Below are 26,899 nucleotides of genomic sequence, written 5' to 3' on the forward strand. Positions count from 1 at the left end.
CTTCTACAGAGTGAATCAAGCTGATTCTATACCAATTTAAAGAGGCTAGGTCATGAAGTAAGGCTTGCTCATTAAAGTTTTTTAGCAAGTGTCTATGACAAAGCAGGACAGGTCGTTTCACTGAGCAGCCATTACGAACACAGGCTGTAAAACAGTGATCACTAAGGTCATTACAGAAAACACCAGACTGATACCTATTAGGATTATTTGTGAGGATAACATCAAGGAGAGTAGCCTTTTCTGGGTGTTTGAAGTCATACCTTGTGGGATTGGTAATAATCTGAGAAAGATTTAGAGAGTCCCATTGCTTTAAGACTTGGTCAGGTGGTTTAAGCATGTCCCAGTTTAGGTCACCTAAGCAGGACAGATTCAGATTTAGTGTAAGGGGTCAGGAGAGAGCTTAGGGCAGGTTGGGTACAGGCCGGTGCTGATGGTGGACGATAACAACCAGCAACAGTCAACAAAGAGCTATTTGAAAGTTTAATGCTTAAAACCAGCAAATCAAATTTTTTGGGGACAGACTTGGTGGAGACAACCGAGCACTGAAGGTGATCCTTGGTAATGATTGCCACTACACCACCTTTGGAAGATCTGTCTTGATGAAAAAAGTTATAACCAGAAAGGTTAACATCAGTGTTCAAAACACTCTTTCTGAACCACGTCTCAGTAATGACCAACACATATGGATTGCAGCTGTGAACCCACACCTTCAATTGATACATTTGAGTTCATAAGCATCTAGTGTTAACGTAAAGAAAACACAGGCTTTTATGAGAGCAGAAATCAGTGAAACATATATCAGAGCACAAGTCCGAATTGGGGCTAGCAACATTAGATTGGCCAGGGCGTACATGCACATTTCCAGATATCATCAGCATTAATACAATCAGGGCACGGCAGAGGACCGGGAGAGCTCTGCAGTGTTGATTTTTTTTAATGACATTTGAATGTGTATCAGATGGCAACAAGATCATATTGTATAGCAATTTCATCAGGTAAAATGAATACAAAAATAGGCAAAAGAACATTGAGCAATAAAGAAATTGAATAATTTACCTGATCAAACCAGAAACCTTTCAATATATAAATTCAAACAATACATTAGAACCATTTAAATATAATAAATTGGAAGGTTGTGCAGGACTATGGCAGATGAAGGAATCAATCTATCATTTCAGACTGTTAAAGAGTATTGATCTGGTCAATATGTTTGTGTATTAAGTGTTACGTTTGTAACAATGTGTTATATGTGAAAATGTGATTGTATTATAAATTGTATTTTAACGTTTAAGGGCTCTTGGAAGACCAGTCCAAATGAGGACTAAAATATAATTATTGCTACCAACACACAAACAGAGCGTGCGTTAGCTAGCTATATTGAAAACTTTATTTTTTAGTGACAGAGTGTTTTCCAGGCAAAGGTGTGATATAGATGGCTTCCAGATTGAGCTACTCTTGTTGGCTAATGTTAACTTGTTTACGTTAGCAAACGCTAGACAAAGAGAACGAACAAACATGTTTACTCTGCTGAAGGTACCAGTTTAGCAGTAACTACCATGGCATAACCTAAATTGATAAGACAGTGTGTATACAAAAGATACTTCACTGCTGAAAATTAAAGTGCATGGAGAACGGTGTAATTTATATCATAAAAAAACAAAGTAGATGTTCACCTCGGAACCAACAGGTTGCTTGACCTTATTCATCGTGCATAAAGTCAGTAGCGGTGCGTGGCCAATCACAGTGGAAGCCAGGAAAAAAGTAGAACACAACCGTTTTTGAATAATTTGAGGTCAGAATATGGTGTAACTGTAGACACACCTTAATTGATTTGATCTCCACCCTAAACAAATAGCGGGTGAATATCGTGCTATTCTCACGCTTTGAGTTCAATGTCAGAATACACGTAGACAAAAGTTTGTTAATAAAAAGAGAATTACGTTCCATTTACACACGCTTAACTCAGATAGGAAATCCCTCCTTTATGATCTGCGGAGGTCAAATAAAATGTCAACACTAACCACACAACTCTCCTTTAAATGAATGCTTTATTTGAAATCCAAACATAAACCACAATTATTATTTTTCAGCCAACATTCGCTTATCTGATCCCTTTAATGTCTACAACTAGACTCACGTCCTAAATAAAGCAATTATATAGTCATTCTTTCATCCCGTTGCAAAAAATGTACATTTGATCCAAACATTTGCAGCTCTACACAAAGTTACATAATGCCTTTCTCTTTGCCATGTCATAACCAGAGACAATAGAAACCTACTGTACTTAACGGCGTTTACTCAGGCAAGCCCAATTCTGATCTTTTAACCAATCAGATATTTTAACAATAATTGTCCAAAACATCAGAATTAGGCTGCCTGTGAGAACCGGTCTGCCAACACTGATTAAAGACCAGTCCTGGACTAAAAAGTATTCTCAATGGAGATTATCTGGGTCTAGGAAACCAGTATCGGTGTTATTATCTTCTGTTCTCGTCTACAATAGTTCTGTAGGTCATATATTTAGTTTCATGTAGACCCCAGGAAGAGTAGCTGCTGCATGTGCAACAGCTAAATGGGCATCCTAATGAAATCTAAACTTTAGGATTCGAGAGAAATATAACAGGCAGGTTTAATAAATCAAAACGATTTACAGATGGCACTTAAATACAAAAATGACTCTTATACTCCACCCAAGAGAAGAATCTAAAATGCATCACCCAAGTAGGACTACTAAAAATGAAGACAGATTTAAAAAAAAAAAGTAAATTACTTAAGTAGGATAGATAAAGGCTAAATGAACATCCAATCCCATGGATAGAAAGAGATCAGGCAAAAAAAAAAAATAGGTACTTCATGTTGAAAATAACCAAAAGTGACGGTGCTACCAAACCAACGGCTGCTGTTGAAGGTTGTGGCAGGATAACGGTGACAGCTAGTTGATCATCCGCGTTAAAAAAGGCTGGATTAGTCCACACTGGCTAAAACAGGAAGTATTGGTGATCATAACAGTGACGTTAGTCTGTGGGAGTGTATGGTGTGTGCACGAGACAAGTGTGATATATATATATATATATACACACACGGTGGGGAATTAGTTCTGTGACATGGGGACAATTCTTCATATAATAAAGATCAGAATGTCTGGACTGAATTTCAAAGTAGATCATCTCAGATGTGGCACATCAGCAGTGAGCCAACACAGTGATAAAACCCCCTCCCCTTTTAAACCCTTTTCTACAACTTAAAAAAACAAAAATCCCCAAAAGAAACCTTTCTACCAACAAAGTAATAGGAGTGAAAGAATAAGGCCAAAAGACAGTTTCTACATTCACCAGGTAGCTATACAGCAAAGCATTGCTTCACATTCTGTTCAGTGTAGAAAATAAACTGAAGTAAAATGCCCAGCAGGGTAGAAAACAGAGATCGTTGTTTTATTCATAGTGTTTGTTTATTTTAGACATATATTCTCTCTCCTCTTTTGGAAATTTTTTGCACTCGTGTTTCCTCGAGACTCTCCATCCTCCTTACCTACTGATAAATGCCGACTTGCAGTATTGTTTACAATATATCTATTCATATATAATTTTACACATAGATAAAAGTTATGTAAAAGCAGTGTAAAATAGTTATAAATACAAAATGGTTTAACAGTTTGTTGTTTTTTTACAAGCGGTGGTGATTTGATGTTGTGTAACCTGTTGTCCTTTGCGGTCGACTGAGATGAGATATGCACATGCTTTTAGTAGGCGAGGAGGCTGAGGGAGATTCTAGATCGACCCTTAAGCCCATAACTCCCGAGGTACTTGTGTAGAGATGAAGTTGACTAGATAGGCGTGCAAGCAATCTGGCAACAACTCAGATCGGTTTAAACAATATGGTGAGTGGCTCCACCTTCTCATAGGATACGTGCAATTGTTGCCGTATTGCTTACACCTATCCAGTCCTAATCAGATCTCCACAAGGGCCTAGGAGCCAAGGGCCCATTTAGGACTGGGCTATAGGTAACTGAGGGAGGCAGTAGTGAGTAATGGCATATGGTGTGGAGGGTGATGTCACAGGTCAAGGGTCACTCTGCGATGATGTCGTCCCGGTGATAAGCGCGGAAGGAGGAGCTTCAGAAGGGTGCGTTGTCCTGAACGGGGTTAGTTTCGGTCGGGGACTGGACAGCTTCTCCGTTACGTCTGGGTCCAACCACCATGTACTGAAGGATGAGAGAGAGAATTATTATTATTATTATTTTAAATGGTCTGGTAAATCTTCTCAGAAGTCATTTCACTCAAAAGGAGCTGTGTGCGAGAGATTAACCCAGTATTTTGAAGTTAATTCATACTGATCATGCATCTGTTAAGAAGTTTCACACTTAAAAAAAATAAAATAAAAAAAAAGCCTGGGCTGCAGCACCAGTAAAAAATTTAAAAATAAAGTGACAAACTCTGAGGGTGACACCAAGCTAGAATACAATCTAACAATAACCCAAACAAGCCCGTTAGTAAATACTAGGTACAACTCTTATCAACTTTCCCCAGGCCACGTTTTGTTTACCTGTGCTGCAGCGAAGGGACACAAATCAGCCCAACTGTGAACAGAAGAGATGGTCAATCTTCAGGGAGACAGTCATTTAAAAAAAAAATAGATGTTTGAGAGACAGTCATTTAAAAAAAAAAAAAAAATAGATGTTTGAAAAATTTAAAAAAAAAAAAAATAGATGTTTGAGAGACAGTCATTTAAAAAAAAAAAAAAATAGATGTTTGAGAGACAGTCATTTAAAAAAAAAAAAATAGATGTTTGAGAGACAGTCATTTAAAAAAAAAATAGATGTTTGAGAGACAGTCATTTAAAAAAAAAATAGATGTTTGAGAGACAGTCATTTAAAAAAAAATAGATGTTTGAGAGACAGTCATTTAAAAAAATAGATGTTTGAGAGACAGTCATTTAAAAAAAAAATAGATGTTTGGACAGTCATTTAAAAAAAAATAGATGTTTGAGAGACAGTCATTTAAAAAAAAAATAGATGTTTGAGAGACAGTCATTTAAAAAAAAAAATAGATGTTTGAGAGACAGTCATTTAAAAAAAAATAGATGTTTGAGAGACAGTCATTTAAAAAAAAAAAATAGATGTTTGAGAGACAGTCATTTAAAAAAAAAATAGATGTTTGAGAGACAGTCATTTAAAAAAAAAAAATAGATGTTTGAGAGACAGTCATTTAAAAAAAAATAGATTTTTGAGAGACAGTTCAGAATAATCCAATATCATTTTTTATTTTTTTAAATGGGATACTTAACCAAGGCTCGAGGGGGTTTGGTATATGAACAATATACCACAGCTAAGGGCTGTTCTTAAGCACGACGCAACACGGAGTGCCTGGATACAGCCCTTAGCCGTGGTATATTGGCCATATACCACAAACCCCCCGAGGTTCCTTATTGCTATTATAAACTGGTTACCGACGTAATTAGAGGAGTAAAAATAAAATGTGTCATACCAATGGTTTATGGTCTGATATACCACAGCTTTCAGCCAATCAGCATTCAGGGATGAACTACCCAGTTTATCGAAGCATTTATAACCTCCAACTCATTTGTAGGGTACACTTGTTGGCAGCGCAGCAAAAATATGCTGTTAGTGCACAATGCAGATAATTATTATTATTATTACTTAAAATGTACAAACTAGAAAAATATACTTTTCCATTTGACTTGGCTTGTTGGTACATTTCAGTTCAAAATAGAGTTGTGTTAAGTCAGCGTCTACTAGAATAGAGGTTCTCAAAGTTGGGTTCAGGTCCTTCAGATCCGCGACCAGACGGCAAAACACACACATATACATATATATATATTTTTATTTTTGTAATATTGCAAGCAATAACAGATTAAACTAATTTTTGGACAAGGGATGTGGAAAACGTTGAGGGTGAGATGTAGTATTATTCATCCACAGCGTCTTGACCCTCAGATGCAAAGCCTGGGCGGCTCGCAGGGGATATTGGTATCCACAAGTCATCAATGATACAATTCTTGTATTTGCCAGAAGGTTCCTTTTTGAACATAAATGCACTAATTCAAAGACGTGAGCCCGGTTCTTTAGCGACACACACGTTTTAAACCTCCCGTTTTGGGCTGGATGTGTCTGTGTAATTCATACATGCATAATCTATGAGCAGAATTACTGTTTTACTTCAATTAGCCACAAAATCACTAGTTTGAAAGTGACTGTTTTCTTGAAGGTGTGCCGTGCCACAATAAGCTTTAAAAAACAGCAACATTCTCTGATGTCAAGATGGAACCTTTAAAATGTTCTTTCCCAGGGCCTGAGACTTAGTCAGGCCCTGCACTGCAGAAGTCATAGTAAAATTGGTTGTATGGGATATTTAAATGTATATATATATATAATTTTTAATCACTCTAAATTAAGTTGTGTTCTGATATGGTCCCTGATGAATTGGTTATCAAGAGTGGTCCCTGACGCAGTACAACGTCATCATCTGCCCATGAACCACTTTTCAGCTCACCTTGATGTTACCAACTTTGTCCTCGAACGACTTGAAGGTAGGAGAGTTTCTGCAAAACAGATATTACAAAACATTCAAGCAAATAAATAAAAAAATAAAGTCTACACATGAGCACATAGGAATATCACTGACTAAACAACACAACTTCCAGAAGTGTTCATTCACAATAGAAACCCCCAGATGCTAAAAGAATAATCCTCCCCTTTAATTAAAGTACATTTAGAATACTAAAGATGCTCAACCACCAGATTCCTTAAATCCAGGGTTAAACTGACGGAGATGACATCTTTACACATCTGGTCATACGCTCGTCTTAAGAGAGTTGCTTTAAAAAAAAAACGTAGTCAACTCTGTATTGTGTGAGACTATGATTCTGATTACCAGCAATCTCCAATTACAAAAGCCAAATTATTTTATTTTAAACACACCATCACAAACAAGACCACACAACTGTTAATCTAAAATGCTAATTTCATTAAAGTGATCAATAAAATAAACTATAATTTCTAAAAAAAATATTTTTAAAAAAAAGAGAAAAAAATAAAAGTCAGAGCCAATTTACCTCATCGTTGGCATACTTATCGATTGGCGGATGGCGTAGTTGCTACTTTGTAAGCGTTAAAGGGAAGGAGACAAGGAAGTGTGAGTGTTAGGAGCCAAGCAGAGAGAGGACTCTAGACTCCCAAACGCTCGTTTTAGCATTGGGTAGCGCCATTGATGACTTTCACCATTTTGAAGTAGTCATCTAGGGTTAATGATCACATGATGCCAACTAGGTCATCAGGAGGGATCAGCCAACATTTCATAACTGCAGGTGGCAGTAAATCACCAGCCTTGGCTTCATACCTGTTCAAACACCCTCCAGGTGGCAGTATGCACCCTTTCAGTTTGTTTACCAACTCATAGAGATAGTAGAAGAAGAAGAAAATGGACTACTTCAAAATGGAGATGTCCTCAATGTCACTGCCCCATGCTTTCACAGATGCCCTAATGGAGACAGATACAATGTTGCTTCTTGAAACCATCTTTAAAAAGGGACAGAAAGATTCAAGAGCAGACAAGCAGACCCAGTTAAAGAATGTCTGCAGACAAAGTCTGTGCAAGTTGAGACTGGTGACCACTTCAGTCAACAAATCAGATTAACAGGCATACTCATATACAGGGAAACTGACTTCCCCCCCAAAAAAATACAAATAAAATAATAATCAATAGGATATTCATGATCATAACAGCAAGAGGGATGACAAATTAGCATTCAATAAAAGTTCAAATGAATTCACTTCTGCAGCAGATCAGTATACAGACTAGCAGTATTTACTGTACAGATCTGCTATAGAAGTTGATCAAGTAGCTTAATTGGGATGTTTCGGGTCCCAGCAGCAGCAGAGTACTCTTACCCAAAGGAGTTTGAGAAAGGCAGCGCTCTGTAGACCAATCGCAGCAATTAAAAAACAAAACAGGAAAAACGAAAACAGGGTGAGGAACAAGCAGTGGTGGGTCGAGCAGAGTTAGCCTATCAGGTTGGGGCATAGATAAGCTACTGTAGGGCAGGGTTGCAGAGGAAGTGTCCTAGACGGCATGGCACACTATTTAGGGCATCACTTTTGACCATAGGGTTCAGGTCTAAAGTAGTGCACTATATAGGGAATAGGGTCCCATAGGACTCTGGTCTAAAGTAATACACTAGATAGGAGAAAAAGGGAGCCATTTGGGACAACATACGTTTAAGAGACAAAGAATTTTACGCAGGTCAGCCATGGTGGCTACATGTGTTAGATGGCATGAACAGGGACATGTCATGAAGCCCCACTGTAGGGGGTGTTAGGACCTATTATCAGAAATCAATTAGTCAGGCTTGGTGATGAAAATGACAAAAACAAAACAATGATCAAAGACCGGGGGCGTAACGGAGCTGGGAAACCACGGCTCGAACCGGGAGCGTAACGAGCTGGGAAACCACGGCTCGAACCGGGAGCGTAACGAGCTGGGAAACCACGGCTCGAACCGGGAGCGTAACGAGCTGGGAAACCACGGCTCGAACCGGGAGCGTAACGGAGCTGAGAAACCACGGCTCGAACCGGGGCGTAACGGAGCTGAGAAACCACGGCTCGAACCGGGAGCGTAACGGAGCTGAGAAACCACGGCTCGAACCGGGAGCGTAACGAGCTGAGAAACCACGGCTCGAACCGGGGCGAACGGAGCTGAGAAACCACGGCTCGAACCGGGGGCGTAACGAGCTGAGAAACCACGGCTCGAACCGGGGCGTAACGAGCTGAGAAACCACGGCTCGAACCGGGGGCGTAACGGAGCTGGGAAACCACGGCTCGAACCGGGGCATAACGGAGCTGAGAAACCACGGCTCGAACCGGGAGCGTAACGAGCTGAGAAACCACGGCTCGAACCGGGAGCGTAACGGAGCTGAGAAACCACGGCTCGAACGGGGGCGTAACGGAGCTGAGAAACCACGGCTCGAACCGGGGGAGCGTAACGAGCTGAGAAACCACGGCTCGAACCGGGGCGTAACGAGCTGAGAAACCACGGCTCGAACCGGGGGCGTAACGAGCTGAGAAACCACGGCTCGAACCGGGAGCGTAACGAGCTGAGAAACCACGGCTCGAACCGGGGGCGTAACGAGCTGAGAAACCACGGCTCGAACCGGGGGCGTAACGAGCTGAGAAACCACGGCTCGAACCGGGGGCGTAACGAGCTGAGAAACCACGGCTCGAACCGGGGGCGTAACGAGCTGAGAAACCACGGCTCGAACCGGGGAGCGTAACGAGCTGAGAAACCACGGCTCGAACCGGGAGCGTAACGAGCTGAGAAACCACGGCTCGAACCGGGAGCGTAACGAGCTGAGAAACCACGGCTCGAACCGGGAGCGTAACGAGCTGAGAAACCACGGCTCGAACCGGGAGCGTAACGAGCTGAGAAACCACGGCTCGAACCGGGAGCGTAACGAGCTGAGAAACCACGGCTCGAACCGGGAGCGTAACGAGCTGAGAAACCACGGCTCGAACCGGGAGCGTAACGAGCTGAGAAACCACGGCTCGAACCGGGAGCGTAACGAGCTGAGAAACCACGGCTCGAACCGGGAGCGTAACGAGCTGAGAAACCACGGCTCGAACCGGGAGCGTAACGAGCTGAGAAACCACGGCTCGAACCGGGAGCGTAACGAGCTGAGAAACCACGGCTCGAACCGGGAGCGTAACGAGCTGAGAAACCACGGCTCGAACCGGGAGCGTAACGAGCTGAGAAACCACGGCTCGAACCGGGAGCGTAACGAGCTGGGAAACCACGGCTCGAACCGGGGGCGTAACGGAGCTGGGAAACCACGGCTCGAACCGGGGGCGTAACGGAGCTGAGAAACCACGGCTCGAACCGGGGGCGTAACGGAGCTGAGAAACCACGGCTCGAACCGGGGGCGTAACGGAGCTGAGAAACCACGGCTCGAACCGGGGGCGTAACGGAGCTGAGAAACCACGGCTCGAACCGGGGCGTAACGGAGCTGAGAAACCACGGCTCGAACCGGGGCGTAACGGAGGGAAACCACGGCTCAAACGGGGGGTAAGGAGCTGAGAAACCACGAAGAAACCTGGGGCGTTAAAATGTTAGCTGAAAACCACTGCCCGAACCGGGGGCGTAATTAGGAGCTGAGAAACCACGGCTCGAATGGACAGGGGCTTATTTAAGCTGAGAAACCACGGCTTGAACCATGAAGGCATCTTCAATGTAGCTGAGAAACCACGGCTCGAACCAAGAGAAAGTGGGGGAGCTGAAATAAAAGATCCCAGAAATGGGAGAAACCACGGCTCGAACCGGGAGCACAAACGGAGCTGGGAAACCACGGCTCGAACCGGGGGCGTAACGGAGCTGACCACGGCTCGAACCGGGGGCGTAACGGAGCTGGGAAACCACGGCTCGAACCGGGGGCGTAAAACGGAGCTGGGAAACCACGGCTCGAACCGGGGGCGTTAAATTGGAGCTGGGAAACCACGAGCTCGAACCGGGGAATTTAACGGAGCTGGGAAACCACGGCTCGAACCGGGGGCGTAACGGAGCTGGGAAACCACGGCTCGAACCGGGGGCGTAACGGAGCTGGGAAACCACGGCTCGAACCGGGGGCGTAACGGAGCTGGGAAACCACGGCTCGAACCGGGGGGGGCGTAACGGAGCTGGGAAACCACGGCTCGAACCGGGGAGCGTAACGGAGCTGGGAAACCACGGCTCAAACCGGGGAGGATTCCAACACACACACACACACTGAAGTGGACCTGGAAACGTTAAAATGTTAATGAACAAGCATATTCCCAGGTCCCTTAGATAGTGGAGTTAGTATGTAATTAGGAGGGTGATTAAAGTGTAGGTGATGAATGGACAGATGGGCTTATTTAACATATGTATAAACATGAATGACAGCGTTGCTTTGAACCATGAAGGCATCTTCAATGTAGCTGTACAAAAAGTATGGTCCACATGCCATCTCCACTGAACACAAATATAAACTCAACAAGAGAAAGTGTTGGTCCCATGTTTCATGAGCTGAAATAAAAGATCCCAGAAATGTTCTATTCACACAAAAAGCCTCTCAAATTTTTGATGCACAAATTTGTTTACATTGTTAGTGAGCAATTCTCCTTTGCCAAGATAAATCTATCCACCTGACCGGTGTGGCATATCAAGAAGCTGATTAAACAGCATGATCTTTACACAGGAGCACCTTGTGCTGGGGACAATAAAAGGCCACCAAAATGTGCAGATGTGTCACACAACACAATGCCACAGATGTCTCGAGTTTTGAAGGAGAGTTAAATTGGCATGCTGAGTGCAGTAACATCCACCAGAGCTGTTGCCAGAGAATTTAATGTTAATTAGACGGAGAGGGGGAGAGAGAGATGGGAGTAGAGGGAAGATGGTAGCATAAGCCAATGTCGTTTTAGAGAATCTGGCAGTACGATCTAACCGGCCGCAACCACAGATCACATGTATGTGAACCTTGTGAACAAAGGGCCCCGTGGTGGTGGTGGTGGGGTTATGGTATGGGCAGGCATAAGCTACAGACAACGAACACAATTGCATTTTATCAAAGGAAATTTGAATGCACAGAGTTACCGTGAAGAGATCCTGAGGCCCGTTGTGGTGCCATTCATCCACCACCATCACCTCATGTTTCAGCCTGATAATGCACGGCACCATGTGACATGGATCTAGACACAATTCCTGGAAGTTAAAAATGTCCCAGTTCTTCCATGGCCTGCATACTCACCAGACATGTCACCCATTGAGCATGTTTGGGATGCTCTGGATCAACGTGTACGACAGCGTTCCAGTTCCCGCCAATATCCAGCAACTTTACTTAGCCATTGAAGAGTGGAACATTCCAGTCTACAATCAACAGCCTGATCAACTCTATGTGAAGGAGATGTGTCGCACTGCATGACGCAAATGGTGGCAACACCAGATACTGACTGTTGTTCTGATCCACTCCCTTACCTTTAAGGTATCTGTGGCATCAGGGGTAGTCAACCCTCTTCCTGGATAACTACTGGGTAGTACACAGGTATTTGCTCCAGTCCTGCTGTAATCCCCGATTCAGCTAATCAAGCTCCTGAGGTACAGCTGATTAGTAGATTTGCTACAACCTAGAGGGTTGGTCTATATAAATACTACAATTAACATACCCAAGTCACTGTTCTGTAACAGTGAAAACATTTGTTATCCGAGGGGCTTTAAAAAATAAATGTAAAAATCTTTTAAAAATCTAGTTATGGTTTTCCACCCCTGTTCTACAGGAAGGGCCGGCGGCAGCCATTTTGTGTCTTGGTCTGTACCTCATGTCTCCCAGTTTCCTGCTGAGGACAGTGCCCATGGTGGAGAAGGCAGCGGTGGTCTTCTGTCCAGCCACAGACAGGGTCTCAGAAGTCTTCTTATACCTGTAAGGGGAGAGAAGAAAATAAGGGAGAGAGAGAGATGGGAGTAGAGGGAAGATGGGAGTAGAGGGAAGATGGTAGACCGAGAGAGATGGGAGTAGAGGGAAGATGGTAGTAGACGGAGAGGGGGAGAGAGAGATGGGAGTAGAGGGAAGATGGTAGACCGAGAGAGAGAGAGGGAGAGAGAGATGGGAGTAGAGGGAAGATGGTAGACCGAGAGGGAGAGAGAGAGATGGGAGTAGAGGGAAGATGGTAGACCGAGAGGGAGAGAGAGAGAGATGGGAGTAGAGGGAAGATGGTAGACCGAGAGGGGGCGAGAGAGAGGGCGAGAGAATCTCCTTAGAACATGACTGAAAACCAGCCTCACTTGGTTTAGAACAGATTAAGCAGTCAGGAAGTCAGCCACTAAAGGAGTCAAATCACAGACAAAAGCTGCCTTTAAAAAAAAACAGAGCAGCCCAATTCTGATAAGTTTCCACTAATTGGTCTTTGAACCAATCAGCTCCTTTGACAAATTGGACAAAAACATCAGAATTGGGCCTTTGACTGACTAATTAACAGCCATATAGGAGAAATACTGCAGAAACACAGAGGACACAAGTGAAGAGAAAATAGCACACAGCAACAGCTTGTATCCAATGTGACCAATGTCTCCACCAAGAACACTAAATTAAGCATCAGGTCTCCGCTCAATGGTTTGATTGAAAATTATATTAAAAATGGCTTCATCAACAGCCAGTAAGTTTATAAGGGACAAAGACTTCTCTACTTTATGTCTACATTACACTACCAGTGGGAGCTCCGACGGACCCCAGTGGGCAAGACGGGACTACTGACCCCATATACAGTATTTTTAAGTTCAACTGGGTGGGTGGATCAATTGCACAACGCAGCAGCCTAAAACAAATCTCGAAACTCAAAAAAAAAAAAAAAGTTATTTTAAATTGTACTATAAATTGAAAACAGTAGTAAAAGAGTCTTTACATTAAACGATCTCGGCCTCCTTAACAAACCTCAATGTGACCAACCTAAAGCAGGAATCTACCCTGACAAGACTGTGCTGAGGGGAGGACGGCTCGTAGTAATGGCTGGAATAGAATGGTATCAAAACCATGGAAACCACGTGTTCCATTCTACACACATTCCTGACAATGCCCATAATATTGTATAATCCCATCATATACAGATATCCCTCAATGCATGACTGTTAGTGCCACCCCTGTATAGGCCTCCACAGACAGACGACTGAGCAGAGGTGGCGATTGTCTCTAGCGTGGCATCAATAGCTACGTCACCCTGATAGCGCAAGCATCACTTACTAGACAGCCATTCAGTACACAAGTCTATAGGGTCTAAGTCCTCATCCTTAAAGATTGATTTCTATTCAGACTGACCAATACAAAAAAAAAAAAATGGTATTGGGGAAATACCAACACAGTTGGGGAAACTATGCAGCTAGTGGACAATGAATGAATGAATGATTGTTACACCTTGTAAAGCAGGTCAATCTGAGTGTCTGCAGGAGATGAGATGACTAAGAAGAAGGCCGGTACACCCAGCCAGGCCAGGCCGGTACACCCAGCCAGGCCAGGCCGGTACACCCAGCCAGGCCAGGCCGGTACACCCAGCCAGGCCAGGCCGGTACACCCAGCCAGGCCAGGCCGGTACACCCAGCCAGGCCAGGCCGGTACACCCAGCCAGGCCAGGCCTTCAAGAGGAAAAAAAAAAAAAAAAAAAGCCTCAACTTCAGTCCTCAAGTCACCAACAACTTATGTTGTTGCCCCACACAAGCTATAATAATAATAAAATGTAGGCATGTGCAAGGCTAAGCCAAAAATGTGACTTTTTTGGGGAGGGCTCCAGGGCTGCAGTTGAGGAACAGGGCCTAAAGAACCAAGAGAGAGAGAAGCTACCATCAAACCCACACTGAAACCCCTCACCATCCACCACACACCACCAGCCGAACAGAACAGAAGCATGGTCAGACAGAACAACTCCTCCCTCCAAGCACCAAGCAAATGGCATGAAGACAGAAGCCCCTTTACCCCTGCTGAAACCAACAAATGAACAAAAAAAGTAATGTATATATATAGACTCACGCTTCAGATTGGGCAATGCCATCCAAAGTTTCAGACGCTGTCAGATATCTACGGACACACAGTACGACATTGAACATTTTAACCCCCAAAAAATATACTTTTTACATGGAAGGAAAGGGCAGGTTAGAGACTTGACATTTATATGAAATTGGACTTCACACACACACACACAAATTCAAAATCACTGCGTCAGGACAACAGTGACACAATATTTTTTTTAAATATATTTATTAAAAATAAGTCTTTGGAAAATTTCAGACGTGACAAATGACCAATTCCGCAGAATTTCTAGGGCTTCAAGTACATAACGGGGGTTGCACTAAACTAGTCTATGTTTAGGGATTAGAACTCCCTTAGTAACCCACTAAGAGTATCCAGCATAGGAATATTTGATAAGTCATTCAGTTCGCACTAACCAAACAGTGCCTGAAACAAAACATGGAATTAGTGGTATCCTGCAGATCCTGTTTTGTCGGAATGGAAAGGAGGATGTGGCTACGTTTCTGCTGACTAGAAAGGAAACCGGAAAGCAATACATACCATAGCTGTAGTCTTTCTAAAAATAGGCTAAATTAACACTTTACTTTCTTCTATATCGGTAAATACTGATACAAATCAAAATGTATTTATAAAGCTTTTGTAAGAAAAAGTGCTGCGACAGAAACTCAGCCTAAAAACACCAAACAATGCATATTTAGAAGCACAGTGGCTCAGAAAAACTCCCTAGAAAAAGGCAGGAACCTAGGAAGAAACCTAGAGAGGAAGCAGGATCTGAGAGGTGGCCAGTCCTGGCTGGAGATTATAACAGAACATGGCCATTAAAGCTAGATTGTTCTTCAAAATGTTCATAGATGACCAACAGGGTCAAATAATAATAATAATAATAATCATCACAGTGGTTGTAGAGGGTGCAAAAGGTCAGCGCTTCAGGAGTAAAATGTCAGTTGGCTTTTCAAAATGTGTCTGGTCACAATGCAATCTCACAGGTGCACACACAGCCAACTAGCTCTCTCTCTCAATTGGTGTCTCTCTCTCTAACATTCCATTCCTCACCCACACAATCCTGTTAAGAGTAAAACTATGTGTGTGTATGTACACTGAAAGAACAGTGCAAGATAGCTCACAAATAAGCCACTTACCAAGCCTGTTAATATTGGCCTACAGCCATTCAGATTTTTTTGTTTGTTGCTGTAGCAACAGTGGTGGCGTGAGAAGGTTAGTTTTACTACCTTTTCACATAGATGTAGGATATAAATACTGTAGCAAGGAAGAGGGGGGGCATTAGGTCTCCCCCCCCCCGTTTCCCTAGCTTTAAGCGCAACTAACTACCACCAAACTAATAACAGAAGTGTAAAAACAAATATTGGTTGTTGGTTCAGATGGTCTCACAGGGAACGGGAGTTTCCACCACGTAGCAGGCAGAGGAACATGCTCACTACAGACAAAGACAGGTTTTATAATAAAATGGTGAGATACAGCAGCCATGTTATTAAAGTTCTGAGCAGGGGGGAAGAGCGCAAACAAACTAGTTGCAGGCGACAGGTGGCGATCGATTTGAGCAGTAAAAACAGGAGACTCACAACTCTGAACCGGTAACTTTCTCATTCCACTCGCCAAGTTTCTCAGTGGTTCTGACATAGCTAGAAGACAGAGACTGGGGTCAGAGATGTACAGCTCAGCGGTGTGCCCACGGTTAGCCGTCTGTCTGGTCACCTGATTCATGCTATAAGGGTAGATCCAGAACCGTAAACGGGCTCAGATATTTTCTATTCACCATGTCATTTACAGAACGGTTCCAGAACGATAACCAGGCTTAGCACAGCACAGCCCTACAGTAAGAGTCAAGCATTTGTAAGAGGCTTAGGTTGATATGATATCTGAGAAGGGAATGATCCAGTAGCTACTACCACAGATAGAATAATGAGCCAGATGTTTCACCGGATGTATAAAATGTGAAGCATCCACTACCAAATATGGTGACGAGAGGAAGCCCAGTGGCCGGCAGTGGGAGGAGACAGATTTGGGCCAACATTCTGCCAATTTTCTCATCGATTAAACATTGGACCGCAATCCAGTTTTCAGTTCTCAAAACTAAAATCTGGTATGAACAGAGTGGACTAAGTTTTGTAGACTTGACCCTTTTCCAAAGTATAAAATGTTGTTGTTTACGAGTGCCAGGGCAAATTGAGTTACTGCACATGTGCACTTCAGAGTAGGCGTTCCCTAAAGGAAATATATTTACAAATACAACGCGTCAAAAGGATCTCGGTAGCTCATGCTTGGCTCTGCCCACTAGGACTCATTTTCTCCCATTGAAAAACGACAGGTTATCATCGTCGGTCATTAAAAATCAGTTACAATGACTCATACAGAAACTTTAAAAAACACAAGAGGTTTCACCCATCTAGTTTGACTTGGTGTTTTTTTTAACCAAGGATTTGAACTTTTTTTTTTTTTTAAAGGATATTCTACTTACGCATTGGAGGTCTGGACATCCTGCCACCCCTTGGTGAGGTTCTGTTTGAGCTCGTTGAGGGGGCTCAGCCCCAGCTTCCTCTTTAGCTCAGCAGAATGCTTCTCTTTGGCCAGGAGCACCTGTCTCAGGGTGTTGATCTCCTCCTCCACCTGACAACAACACACAGGAGAGGTCAGAGGTCAAGTCAAGGCTCCTTTCTCCAGTGTGGGTTAACTGAAGAGACCTTTGGGTGAATAGTCCTAAAGCATGCAAACTACATTGAACCAAAATATAAAAACGCAACAATTTAAGATTTTACTGAGTTACAGTTCACATAAGGACGTCAGTCAATTGAAATAAATAAATTAGGCCCTAATCTATAGATTTCACATGAATAGATATACAGACAAGCATGTTGGTCACAGATACCTTAAAACAAAGGTTGGACGTGGATCAGAAAACCAGTCCGTATCTGGTGTGTCCACCATTAGCCTCATGCAGCGCGACACATCTCCTTCAGAGTCGATCAGGCTGTTGATTGTGGCCTGTGGAATGTTGTCCCACTCCTCTTCAATGGCTGGGTGAAGTTGGTGGATATTGGCGGGATCTGGAACGAGCTGTCCTACACGTCGATCCAGAGCATCCCAAACATGCGCAATAGGTGACATGTCTGGTGAGTATGCAGACCATGGAAAAACTGGGACTTTTTCAGCTTCCAGTAATTGTGTCCAGATCCATGTAACATGGGGCTGTGCATTATCATGCTGAAACATGAGTTGATGGAGGTGGATGAATGGCACCACAATGGGCCTCAGGATCTCTTCACGGTATCTCTGTGCATTCAAATTGCCATCGATAAAATGCAAGTGTGTTCATTGTCCGTAGCTTATGCCTGCCCCCCGTACCATAACCCCACCGTGTGGCACTCTGTTGACATCAGCAAACCGCTCACCCACACGATGCCACACTTGTTTTGCCCACTATGACTCATTTGTTCCCATTGGAAAGGACAGGCTGTGGTCTATCTTAGTTATGAAGATCTTTGGTGCACCTGTGTAATGATCATGCTGTTTAATCAGCTTCTTGATATGCCACTTCCTGTCAGGTGGGTGGATTATCTTGGCCAAGGAGAAATGCTCACTAACAGGGAAGTAAACAAATGTGAGCACCACATTTGAGAGAAATCTGTTTTTTTGTGCGTATGGAACACTTCTGGGATCTTTTATTTCAGCTCATGAAACATGGGACCAACACTTGACATGTTTATAATTTTGTTCAGTGTCCCCATTGTCTGAAACGGAGTTCCTCAAATGTTTGTTGAATGGATGATTAGTAAACCAAACAGACAGGACGACAGGGCCTACATTGGTGAGTTCAGACCTACAGACAGGACGACAGACAGATGAAGACACAGGAACCTAGCTTGGCTGGTTGAGAGTGGAGCTCCTCTGCGAGCCCTGGGGGCAGCGTGTTGATGGCTACTACACCCATGGCTACCTCTAACCCCAACAGACAGGACAACAGGGCCTACCTTGGCTAGATCAGAGTAGAGCTCCTCTGCCTCTTCCTCCGTGAGCCCAGGGGGCAGCGTGTTGGCAGCTGCTACGCCCATGGCTCCCCCCTCTGTTAGGGAGTCTACTCCTCCTGCGGGGCCAAGGCCCTTGTTGGGGGAGTTCAGGTTGATGTCTGGTTCGAGAGAGAGAGAGGGGGGCCTTGAATTTTAATTGTTAATGCCATCAACAGTAAAGGGTTTAGACATCTGCATCTTTCACCCACTGTCTTTAGTCACACCTAGCTAGGTTTCCATGGTGACAGAAATTCATTAGAATATTCTAAAATAAAATAAGCGCATTTTCCCCATCAGAGATGTTTCCATCAATTTGACTTGTTGCAGATCAAAAGGATGTGCGTTGAAGACGTATCGCACATAAAAACAATTTGTGCGGTTGAATAAAATAAGCGAAAGTCAAATGGGTTTCCATCGCCTTGTCCCAACCGATGTTGCGTTATATAGCGAATGTGGCCACTCTAGTCTTGGCACTTTGGCTCTAGTCAACAGCTCGCAAATTATTATAACCATTTTTATTTATTTTTTACCTTTAACTAGGCAAGTCAGTTAAGAATAAAATTCTTATTTTACAATTACGGCCCCCGCCCAAACCCAGACAACGCTGGGTCAAATTGTGCCCCACCCCTATGGGACTCCCAATCACAGCCGGATGTGATCCAGCCTGGATTCGAACCAGGGACTGTAGTGACGCCTCTTACACCGAGATGCAGCGCCTTAGACCGCTGCGCCACTCAGGAGCCCGAGTGACAGGTAGACAACCTATAATGAACGTGATGATATTAATGGCGAAATGTATTTTTGTGAGTCAAGCATCAATCATCTCCAGAATATTATTAAGACTGTCATAATTTAGTGGAAAGGAGCAGGGTAGCCTAGTGGTTAGAGTGGAGGGGAGGGAAGGGTAGCCTAGTGGTTAGAGTGGAGGGACGGCAGGGTAGCCTAGTGGTTAGAGTGTAGGGGTGGCAGGTAGAGTGGTTAGAGTGGAGGGGTGGCAGGGTAGCCTAGTGGTTAGAGTGGAGGGGCGGCAGGGTAGCCTAGTGGTTAGAGTGGAGGGGTGGCAAGTAGCCTAGTGGTTAGAGTGGAGGGGTGGCAGGTAGCCTAGTGGTTAGAGCATTGGACTAGTAACCGGAAGGTTGCAAGTTCAAACCCCTGAGCTGACAAGGTACAAATCTGTCGTTCTACCCCTGAACAGGCAGCTAACCCACTGTTCCTAGACTGTCATTGAAAATAAGAATTTGTTCTTAACTGACTTGCCTAGTTAAATAAAAGGTAATTAAAAAAATTTAAAAATCCTCCTGTATGTGGGAGAACACAGGGCCTTCATTCAGAAAATATTCACACCAAGACTTTTCCCAGTTACAAAGTGGGAGTGAACTGGATATAATTGCCATTTTTTGTGTGTGTGTGTGTCAGCAATCTACACAAAATACTCTAAAAACATGTCAAAGTGGAAGAACAGTGAAGTAATGTGTTGGATTTGCCCCAAACACTGTATTCAGAACAAACCATTCACTGTTTTTTTGTTTGTTGCCGTTTTACTTTAGGATGCATGTTTTGGAATATTTGTGTCCTGTCTTGACTGAGGGACATTACAGATAATTAATTGCATGTGTTGTGGTACAGAGATGAGCTGGTCATTGAAAAAAAAAAAATCATGTTAAAACCCCCATTGCTGCACACAGATAGTTCATGCAACTTATGTGACTTGTTAAGCACATTTTTACTACTGAACTTATTTAGGCTTAACATAAAAGGGGTAGAATACTTGACTTAAAAGACATTTCAGCTGTTCATTTAGAAATTAAATTTGTAGAAAAGTCTGAAAAACACAATTCCACTTTGACATTATGGGGTTAATAGGTGACAAAATAGATTTCTAAATTCAGGCTAACAACAAGATGTGGAAAAGTCAAGAGGTGCAAAATTTGCACCCAAGGCACCATCATCACATGACCCCCCCAAGTGTACTTCCGTGTGATGGTTATTATATCAATATTTGCGCCGCCATTTCTTACGTAATACATTTGACAGAATAAACGATCCCACCTTGCCTAAGGCATTCTGTTTTGTTGACATTTTGAAAGTTTACAGACAAATTTGCTGTTTCTATCAGGCCTGTCGTGACTTTATCCGGCTTATTTTTTATCACACACAGAGAGAGAGAGAGAGAGAGACACACACGGGCAGAGAGAGAGAGAGAGAGACACACACGGGCAGCGACAGAGAGAGAGAGACACACACGGGCAGTTACACAGAGAGAGAGACACACACGGGCAGTTACACAGAGAGAGAGACACACACGGGCAGCTAGAGAGAGAGAGAGAGACACACGGGCAGCAGAGAGAGAGAGAGACACACGGGCAGAGAGAGAGAGAGAGACACACGGGCAGCTAGAGAGAGAGAGAGAGACACACGGGCAGCTAGAGAGAGAGAGAGACACACACGGGCAGCTAGAGAGAGAGAGAGACACACGGGCAGCTAGAGAGAGAGAGACACACACGGGCAGCTAGAGAGAGAGAGACACACACGGGCAGCTAGAGAGAGAGAGAGACACACACGGGCAGCTAGAGAGAGAGAGAGACACACACGGGCAGCTAGAGAGAGAGAGAGACACACACGGGCAGCTAGAGAGAGAGAGACACACACGGGCAGCTAGAGAGAGAGAGAGACACACACGGGCAGCTAGAGAGAGAGAGAGAGAGACACACACGGGCAGCTAGAGAGAGAGAGAGACACACACGGGCAGCTAGAGAGAGAGAGACACACACGGGCAGCTAGAGAGAGAGAGAGACACACACGGGCAGCTAGAGAGAGAGAGAGACACACACGGGCAGCTAGAGAGAGAGAGACACACACGGGCAGCTAGAGAGAGAGAGACACACACGGGCAGCTAGAGAGAGAGAGAGACACACACGGGCAGCTAGAGAGAGAGAGAGACACACACGGGCAGCTAGAGAGAGAGAGAGACACACACGGGCAGCTAGAGAGAGAGAGAGACACACACGGGCAGCTAGAGAGAGAGAGAGACACACACGGGCAGCTAGAGAGAGAGAGAGACACACACGGGCAGCTAGAGAGAGAGAGAGACACACACGGGCAGCTAGAGAGAGCGAGAGACACACACGGGCAGCTAGAGAGAGAGAGACACACACGGGCAGCTAGAGAGCGAGAGACACACACGGGCAGCTAGAGAGAGAGACACACACGGGCAGCTAGAGAGAGAGAGAGACACACGGGCAGCTAGAGAGAGAGAGAGACACACACGGGCAGCTAGAGAGAGAGAGAGAGACACACGGGCAGCTAGAGAGAGAGAGAGACACACACGGGCAGCTAGAGAGAGAGAGAGACACACGGGCAGCTAGAGAGAGAGAGAGACACACACGGGCAGCTAGAGAGAGAGAGAGACACACACGGGCAGCTAGAGAGAGAGAGACACACACGGGCAGCTAGAGAGAGAGAGAGACACACGGGCAGCTAGAGAGAGAGAGAGAGACACACGGGCAGCTAGAGAGAGAGAGAGAGACACACGGGCAGCTAGAGAGAGAGAGACACACACGGGCAGCTAGAGAGAGAGAGAGACACACACGGGCAGCTAGAGAGAGAGAGAGAGACACACGGGCAGCTACACAGAGAGAGAGTGACACGGGCAGCAACAGAGACACGGGCAGCAACAGAGACAGGGCAGCAACAGAGACACGGGCAGCAACAGAGACACGGGCAGCAACAGAGACACGGGCAGCAACAGAGACACGGGCAGCAACAGAGACACGGGCAGCAACAGAGACACGGGCAGCAACAGAGACACGGGCAGCAGCAGAGAGAGAGACAGGCAGCTACAGAAATGGATAAGGAGATTGAAACAGCGACACGATGTAAGGAAAGTGCTTAGTGCCGTCAAATGCAGAAGACTCCCGGAGGAGAGCGGGAATAATTACAGAGTTAGGCCTAAACGTTCTTCTAAGAGGAAAGAGCCCACCACGGAAGCAGCAGCCTTTTAAAAATGTCCATTAGTTCACTCCTGTCTCTCTATCCTCTTGAGTGGACTGGGCTACGCTGGTGTCCCAAATGGCCCCACTACTTTTGATGTGGCTGCACTACATAGGGAATAGGGTGCAATTTAGGACAGAGGAAACACTTTTTTTGGTTACATGATTCCATATGTTTTATTTCATAGTTTGTCTGTCTTCACTATTATTTTACAATGTAGAAAATAGTTCAACAAAAACCCTGGAATGAGAACGTGTCCAAACTTTTAACTGGTACGGGGATATACAAGTGCATTCAGGAAGTACTCAGACCCCCTGACTTCTTTCACATTTTGTTATGTTACAGCCTTTTCTAAAAAATGGATTACACAACAACAAAATCCTCAATCTACACACAATGCACCATAATGGCAAACCGAAAGAAATTTTAGCACATTTATTAAAAATGAAAAATAGAAATACCGTATTCAAACCCTTTGGCATGAGATTCGTAATTGAGCTCAGGTGCATTCTGTTCCCATTGATCATCCTTGAGATATTTCTACAACTTTGTTGGAGACCACCTGTGGGATGTTCAATTGATTGGACATGATTTGGAAAGGCAAACACCTGTCTATAAAATGTCTCAGTTGACAGTGCATGTCAGAGCGAAAACCAAGCCATGAGGACGAAGGAATTGTCCGTCGAGCTCTGAGACAGGATTGTGTCGAGGCAACAGATCTGGGGAAGGGTACCAAAACATGTCTGCAACATTGAAGGTCCCCAAGAACACAGTGGCCTCCATTCTTAAATGGAAGACGTTTGGAACAACCAAGACTCTCCCTAGAGCTGGCCGCTCGGCCAAACTGAGCAATCGGGGACGACGGGCCTTGGTCAGGGAGGTGACCAAGAACCCGATGGTCACTGACAGAGCTCCAGAGTTCTTCAGGGAATGGTTGTTCTTCTAGGAGTTTCTCCCATCTCTGCAGAACTCCACCAATCAGGCCTTTATGGTAGAGTGGCCAGACAGAACCCACTCCTCAGTAAAAAGCACATGACAGCCTGCTTGGAGTTGGCCAAAAGGCACCTAAAGATTGTCAGACCATGAGAAACAAGATTCTCTGATATGATTAATAACAAGATTGAACTCTTTGGCCTGAATGACAAGTGCCACGTCTGCAGGAAACCTGAAACCTGTTGTGGGGGTTGTTATTTCAGCAGGTTTTTTTGTGTAAAAAAATAATAATCAATAAACCCGTTTTTGCTTTATCATTATGGGGTGTTGCGTGTAGATTATTATTATTGTTATAATTATTATTATTTATTTTTTTACATCTAATCTATTTTAGAATAAGGCTGTAACGTAACAAAATCTAGAAATAAAATCAAGGGGTCTGAATACACTGTGTATATATATATATATATAATAAATTACATTTAGGTTTTTAATTTTATAAAATGCAGACAGAATTTGTTTGTTCGACATGGTGGAATCTTTGTGTCTGTCAAATGTATTATGCGACAAATGGCGACAGGAAACGTCTTTATGTGCTAATATTAATATAATAACCATATATAATAACCCTATAAAAGTAAACTTGGGAGTCACACGATGATACTCTGTACTTTGTGTGGTCCTCCCACTACAACTCAGGAAACCATGCAGTTTATTGCAGTTTATTAGGCTACAGATTAAGTCATGATAAACTTCACAGGGTGGTGAAAGTGTATGGTGAGGAGTTTGATGCGGCTTGCTAATAAATATGGGGTGTTGTTCTGGTGACTTGACGAATCGATGTAGACTAGCCTACCCGCACTCTATCTGCCAGCTGTTGGCTAGAGGGCACGTGCCAAGACTGGAGTAAACACATTTGCTATTTAAAAATGTAACAGTTCTGCGACAAATCTATCGGTAGAGTTGAAAATGCGATGGAAACACATTGTACAGAATAAAAATCTATAAGGTCATTGTGTGCACGACATCTGCACACAGATTTTTATCCATAACAAGTCTGTTTGGTGGAAACACACCACTGTTGGGAAAATGAGCATATTTTCTTTTCTTCTTTCTCCACTTCCCCTTCAGACAAGAGATTTTTTTACTCGGTGCTAGAGGCGTCACTACAGACCCTGGTTCGATCCTGGGCTGTATCACAACCGGCCGTGATTGCAAGTCTCATAGGGCGGTGCAAAATGTTTATGTTTTGATTTTTTTAACCTTAATTTTACTAGGCAAGTCAGTTAAGAACAAATTCTTATTTTCAATGACGGCCTAGGAACAGTGGGTTAACTGCCTGTTCAGGGGCAGAACGACAGATTTGTACCTTGTCAGATCGGGGATTCGGTCTTGCAACCTTTCGGTTACTAGTCCAGCGCTCTAACCACTAGGCTACCCTGCCGCCCCAGGGCGATGATTACAAGAGTCAACTGATGAGGATTGGCCTAGCGTCGTTAGGAGAGGGTTTGGCCATCATTGTAAAATAAGAATTTGTTCTTAACCGACTTGCCTAGTTAAAAGGGTTAAATGCATTATATTTAAACTTGTCCCAACAACAAAAAGGTCTGTAACACAATTTTTTACATCATTCTATTTTATAAAGAATCACAAAATTGTTCACCAAAGAGAATCAGACAAAAGCTATTGGCTTCTTCGCATATTCAAGCCAGTGTCAAAATACAACACTGCCCCTTTAAGGCTCTTCTGGAGGATGATTGGCCACCCTTGGTAGCCTATAAAATATTGCAACATTACAATGATAACCAAATGTGTAAATCTCCTTATAAAATAACTGCCTCTGGGGCTCAAATTAAGGGCCCCCATCGTCCTTGGGTCTACGGTTCGAAAAAGACTCTGGGACGACATTTCCAAAATTCATTGGACCGCAGTTGTAAGCTTTTTCAGAATTGACATGATTACAATAGTCAACTGATGGGGACAATGTTGTTGCTACCAAATAAAAACTAAACTCCGTCTGATAAGAGAACAGAGTTGAGCGTTCCTCAGCTAGGAGCAAACTGAACCTACGGATGCCTTTAGAGGGAAATGTATCTAAACTAACATTATGTAACGTTAGCTAATCAAACAATTCGATAGCTAGGCTAAATACCACCGCCCCGGCATAATTGACCCCCCTCCTCACGATGATATCGGGTTGGGGACAGTGGATCCGTCTCGCCGTTAGTCGCACACAATCTCAACAACACTGGCCCGATTTTGAAGAAACTTGGGCGATTGTTGAGTCTTGCCATAGAGAGCCGGCATTTAACAAAATTACACTGATTTGACCCAAGGCGGGTGCTATAATAATTCAATGAAATATCAGTGTTAGTCAGACCAGTGAGGAAGATGCAAAGCGAGAGGGATAACTTGTCCCAAAATACGTCTTCTCCAGCAGGTGGCGTATAGAGTGTGTATGCTACTGGTACACACAGGCTAACTGGCTTCCATTTATTTTTTAAAGACATTTATTTTCCATTAGAGAAGACACTTGAGTATCTCTGGTCAACATAATAGATCTGTGGTCACACAACTGAAAATGTGTCACACGCTATAACTCAATGGCCCAATGGGGGGCGCTACATCTTTCGTATGACATGTTCACTGTTGTTGCCTTGTTGGTCATTGGGAACATGGCCAAGGTGTGTCACTCAATTGAACCATATCAGCTGGCAAGCTAACAAACTAGTTAACCAACCATCCTGGCTGCGTTGTTGTCTAGCCATTTACGTTTTCTAACTATCAAGCAAAATAGCCTTTGTTTACAAAAAAAATAAGATACGAGCGATTTAAAAAAAAAAAAGCTAATTGAATAATCGCATAACTATAAAAACATTAAAAAAGATAATTGATAAGGGACTAAACTAATATGATTAACAAAGATATTTAAATCACAGTAACTCGAGCTCTGCCCTCCGTTCCCCTTCCTATGACATTTCCAGAAGAACGGCTGTTGCTGCCGTCGGGCCCCACCAAGTTGCGTTCATATCCAATGCACAATCATGAACAGGAATTCGTAACAACTTCCCCCTAAATCAACGGCCAGCTGGCAAATATGTCTTAAATTCAACAACAATAGTGTCAGTAATGTACGTTACCTTGACCAACGGGGTCCATGGCGTCGAATGAGCGGAGTGTTTGAGCGCCTTAAAGCGAGAACGACGTTAGCTAGAAAAGGGTGGTGGCTAACTAGCTAGCAGTGCCGTCCACTCAATCAAACGAAACCTGTGGCGTGACAGTTCCTCAACAATAACAAACTCATTCGTCGAGGGACACAGATACGAACAGGTAGTACTCGCTCCAATAATAAAGCCACCTCAGCTCGATGACGAACTCTCAGGTTGCGCCTTTTCCGGCGTCTGTGGATGACGTTGTTC

General features: G+C 43.9%; 1 protein-coding gene across 21 annotated transcripts; it reads right to left on the reverse strand.

The window, feature by feature from the left end:
• Window positions 1-2,029: 2,029 nt before the first annotated feature.
• Window positions 2,030-26,896, reverse strand: tpd52l2b (tpd52 like 2b). Of its 21 annotated transcripts, XM_024376421.2 has the most exons (11): window positions 26,621-26,896; window positions 18,522-18,676; window positions 17,012-17,160; window positions 16,116-16,175; window positions 14,536-14,583; window positions 12,338-12,439; window positions 7,907-7,933; window positions 7,072-7,116; window positions 6,510-6,558; window positions 4,543-4,576; window positions 2,030-4,201 (listed from the first exon to the last, which is right to left on the reverse strand). In XM_024376421.2, exons 1-10 carry the CDS (start codon window positions 26,637-26,639, stop codon window positions 4,568-4,570), a joined length of 663 nt encoding a protein of 220 aa, XP_024232189.1. In that variant the 5' UTR covers window positions 26,640-26,896; the 3' UTR covers window positions 2,030-4,201; window positions 4,543-4,567. The 21 variants fall into 21 exon arrangements, with proteins under 21 accessions (XP_024232189.1, XP_024232181.1, XP_024232180.1 ...); XM_024376413.2 differs by lacking the exon at window positions 4,543-4,576 and having other exon boundaries at window positions 7,072-7,113; XM_024376412.2 differs by lacking the exon at window positions 4,543-4,576.
• Between the last annotated feature and the right edge of the window lie 3 nt (window positions 26,897-26,899).

This window comes from Oncorhynchus tshawytscha, linkage group LG16 (assembly GCF_018296145.1).
Source record: "Oncorhynchus tshawytscha isolate Ot180627B linkage group LG16, Otsh_v2.0, whole genome shotgun sequence".
Classification (NCBI taxonomy): domain Eukaryota; kingdom Metazoa; phylum Chordata; class Actinopteri; order Salmoniformes; family Salmonidae; genus Oncorhynchus; species Oncorhynchus tshawytscha.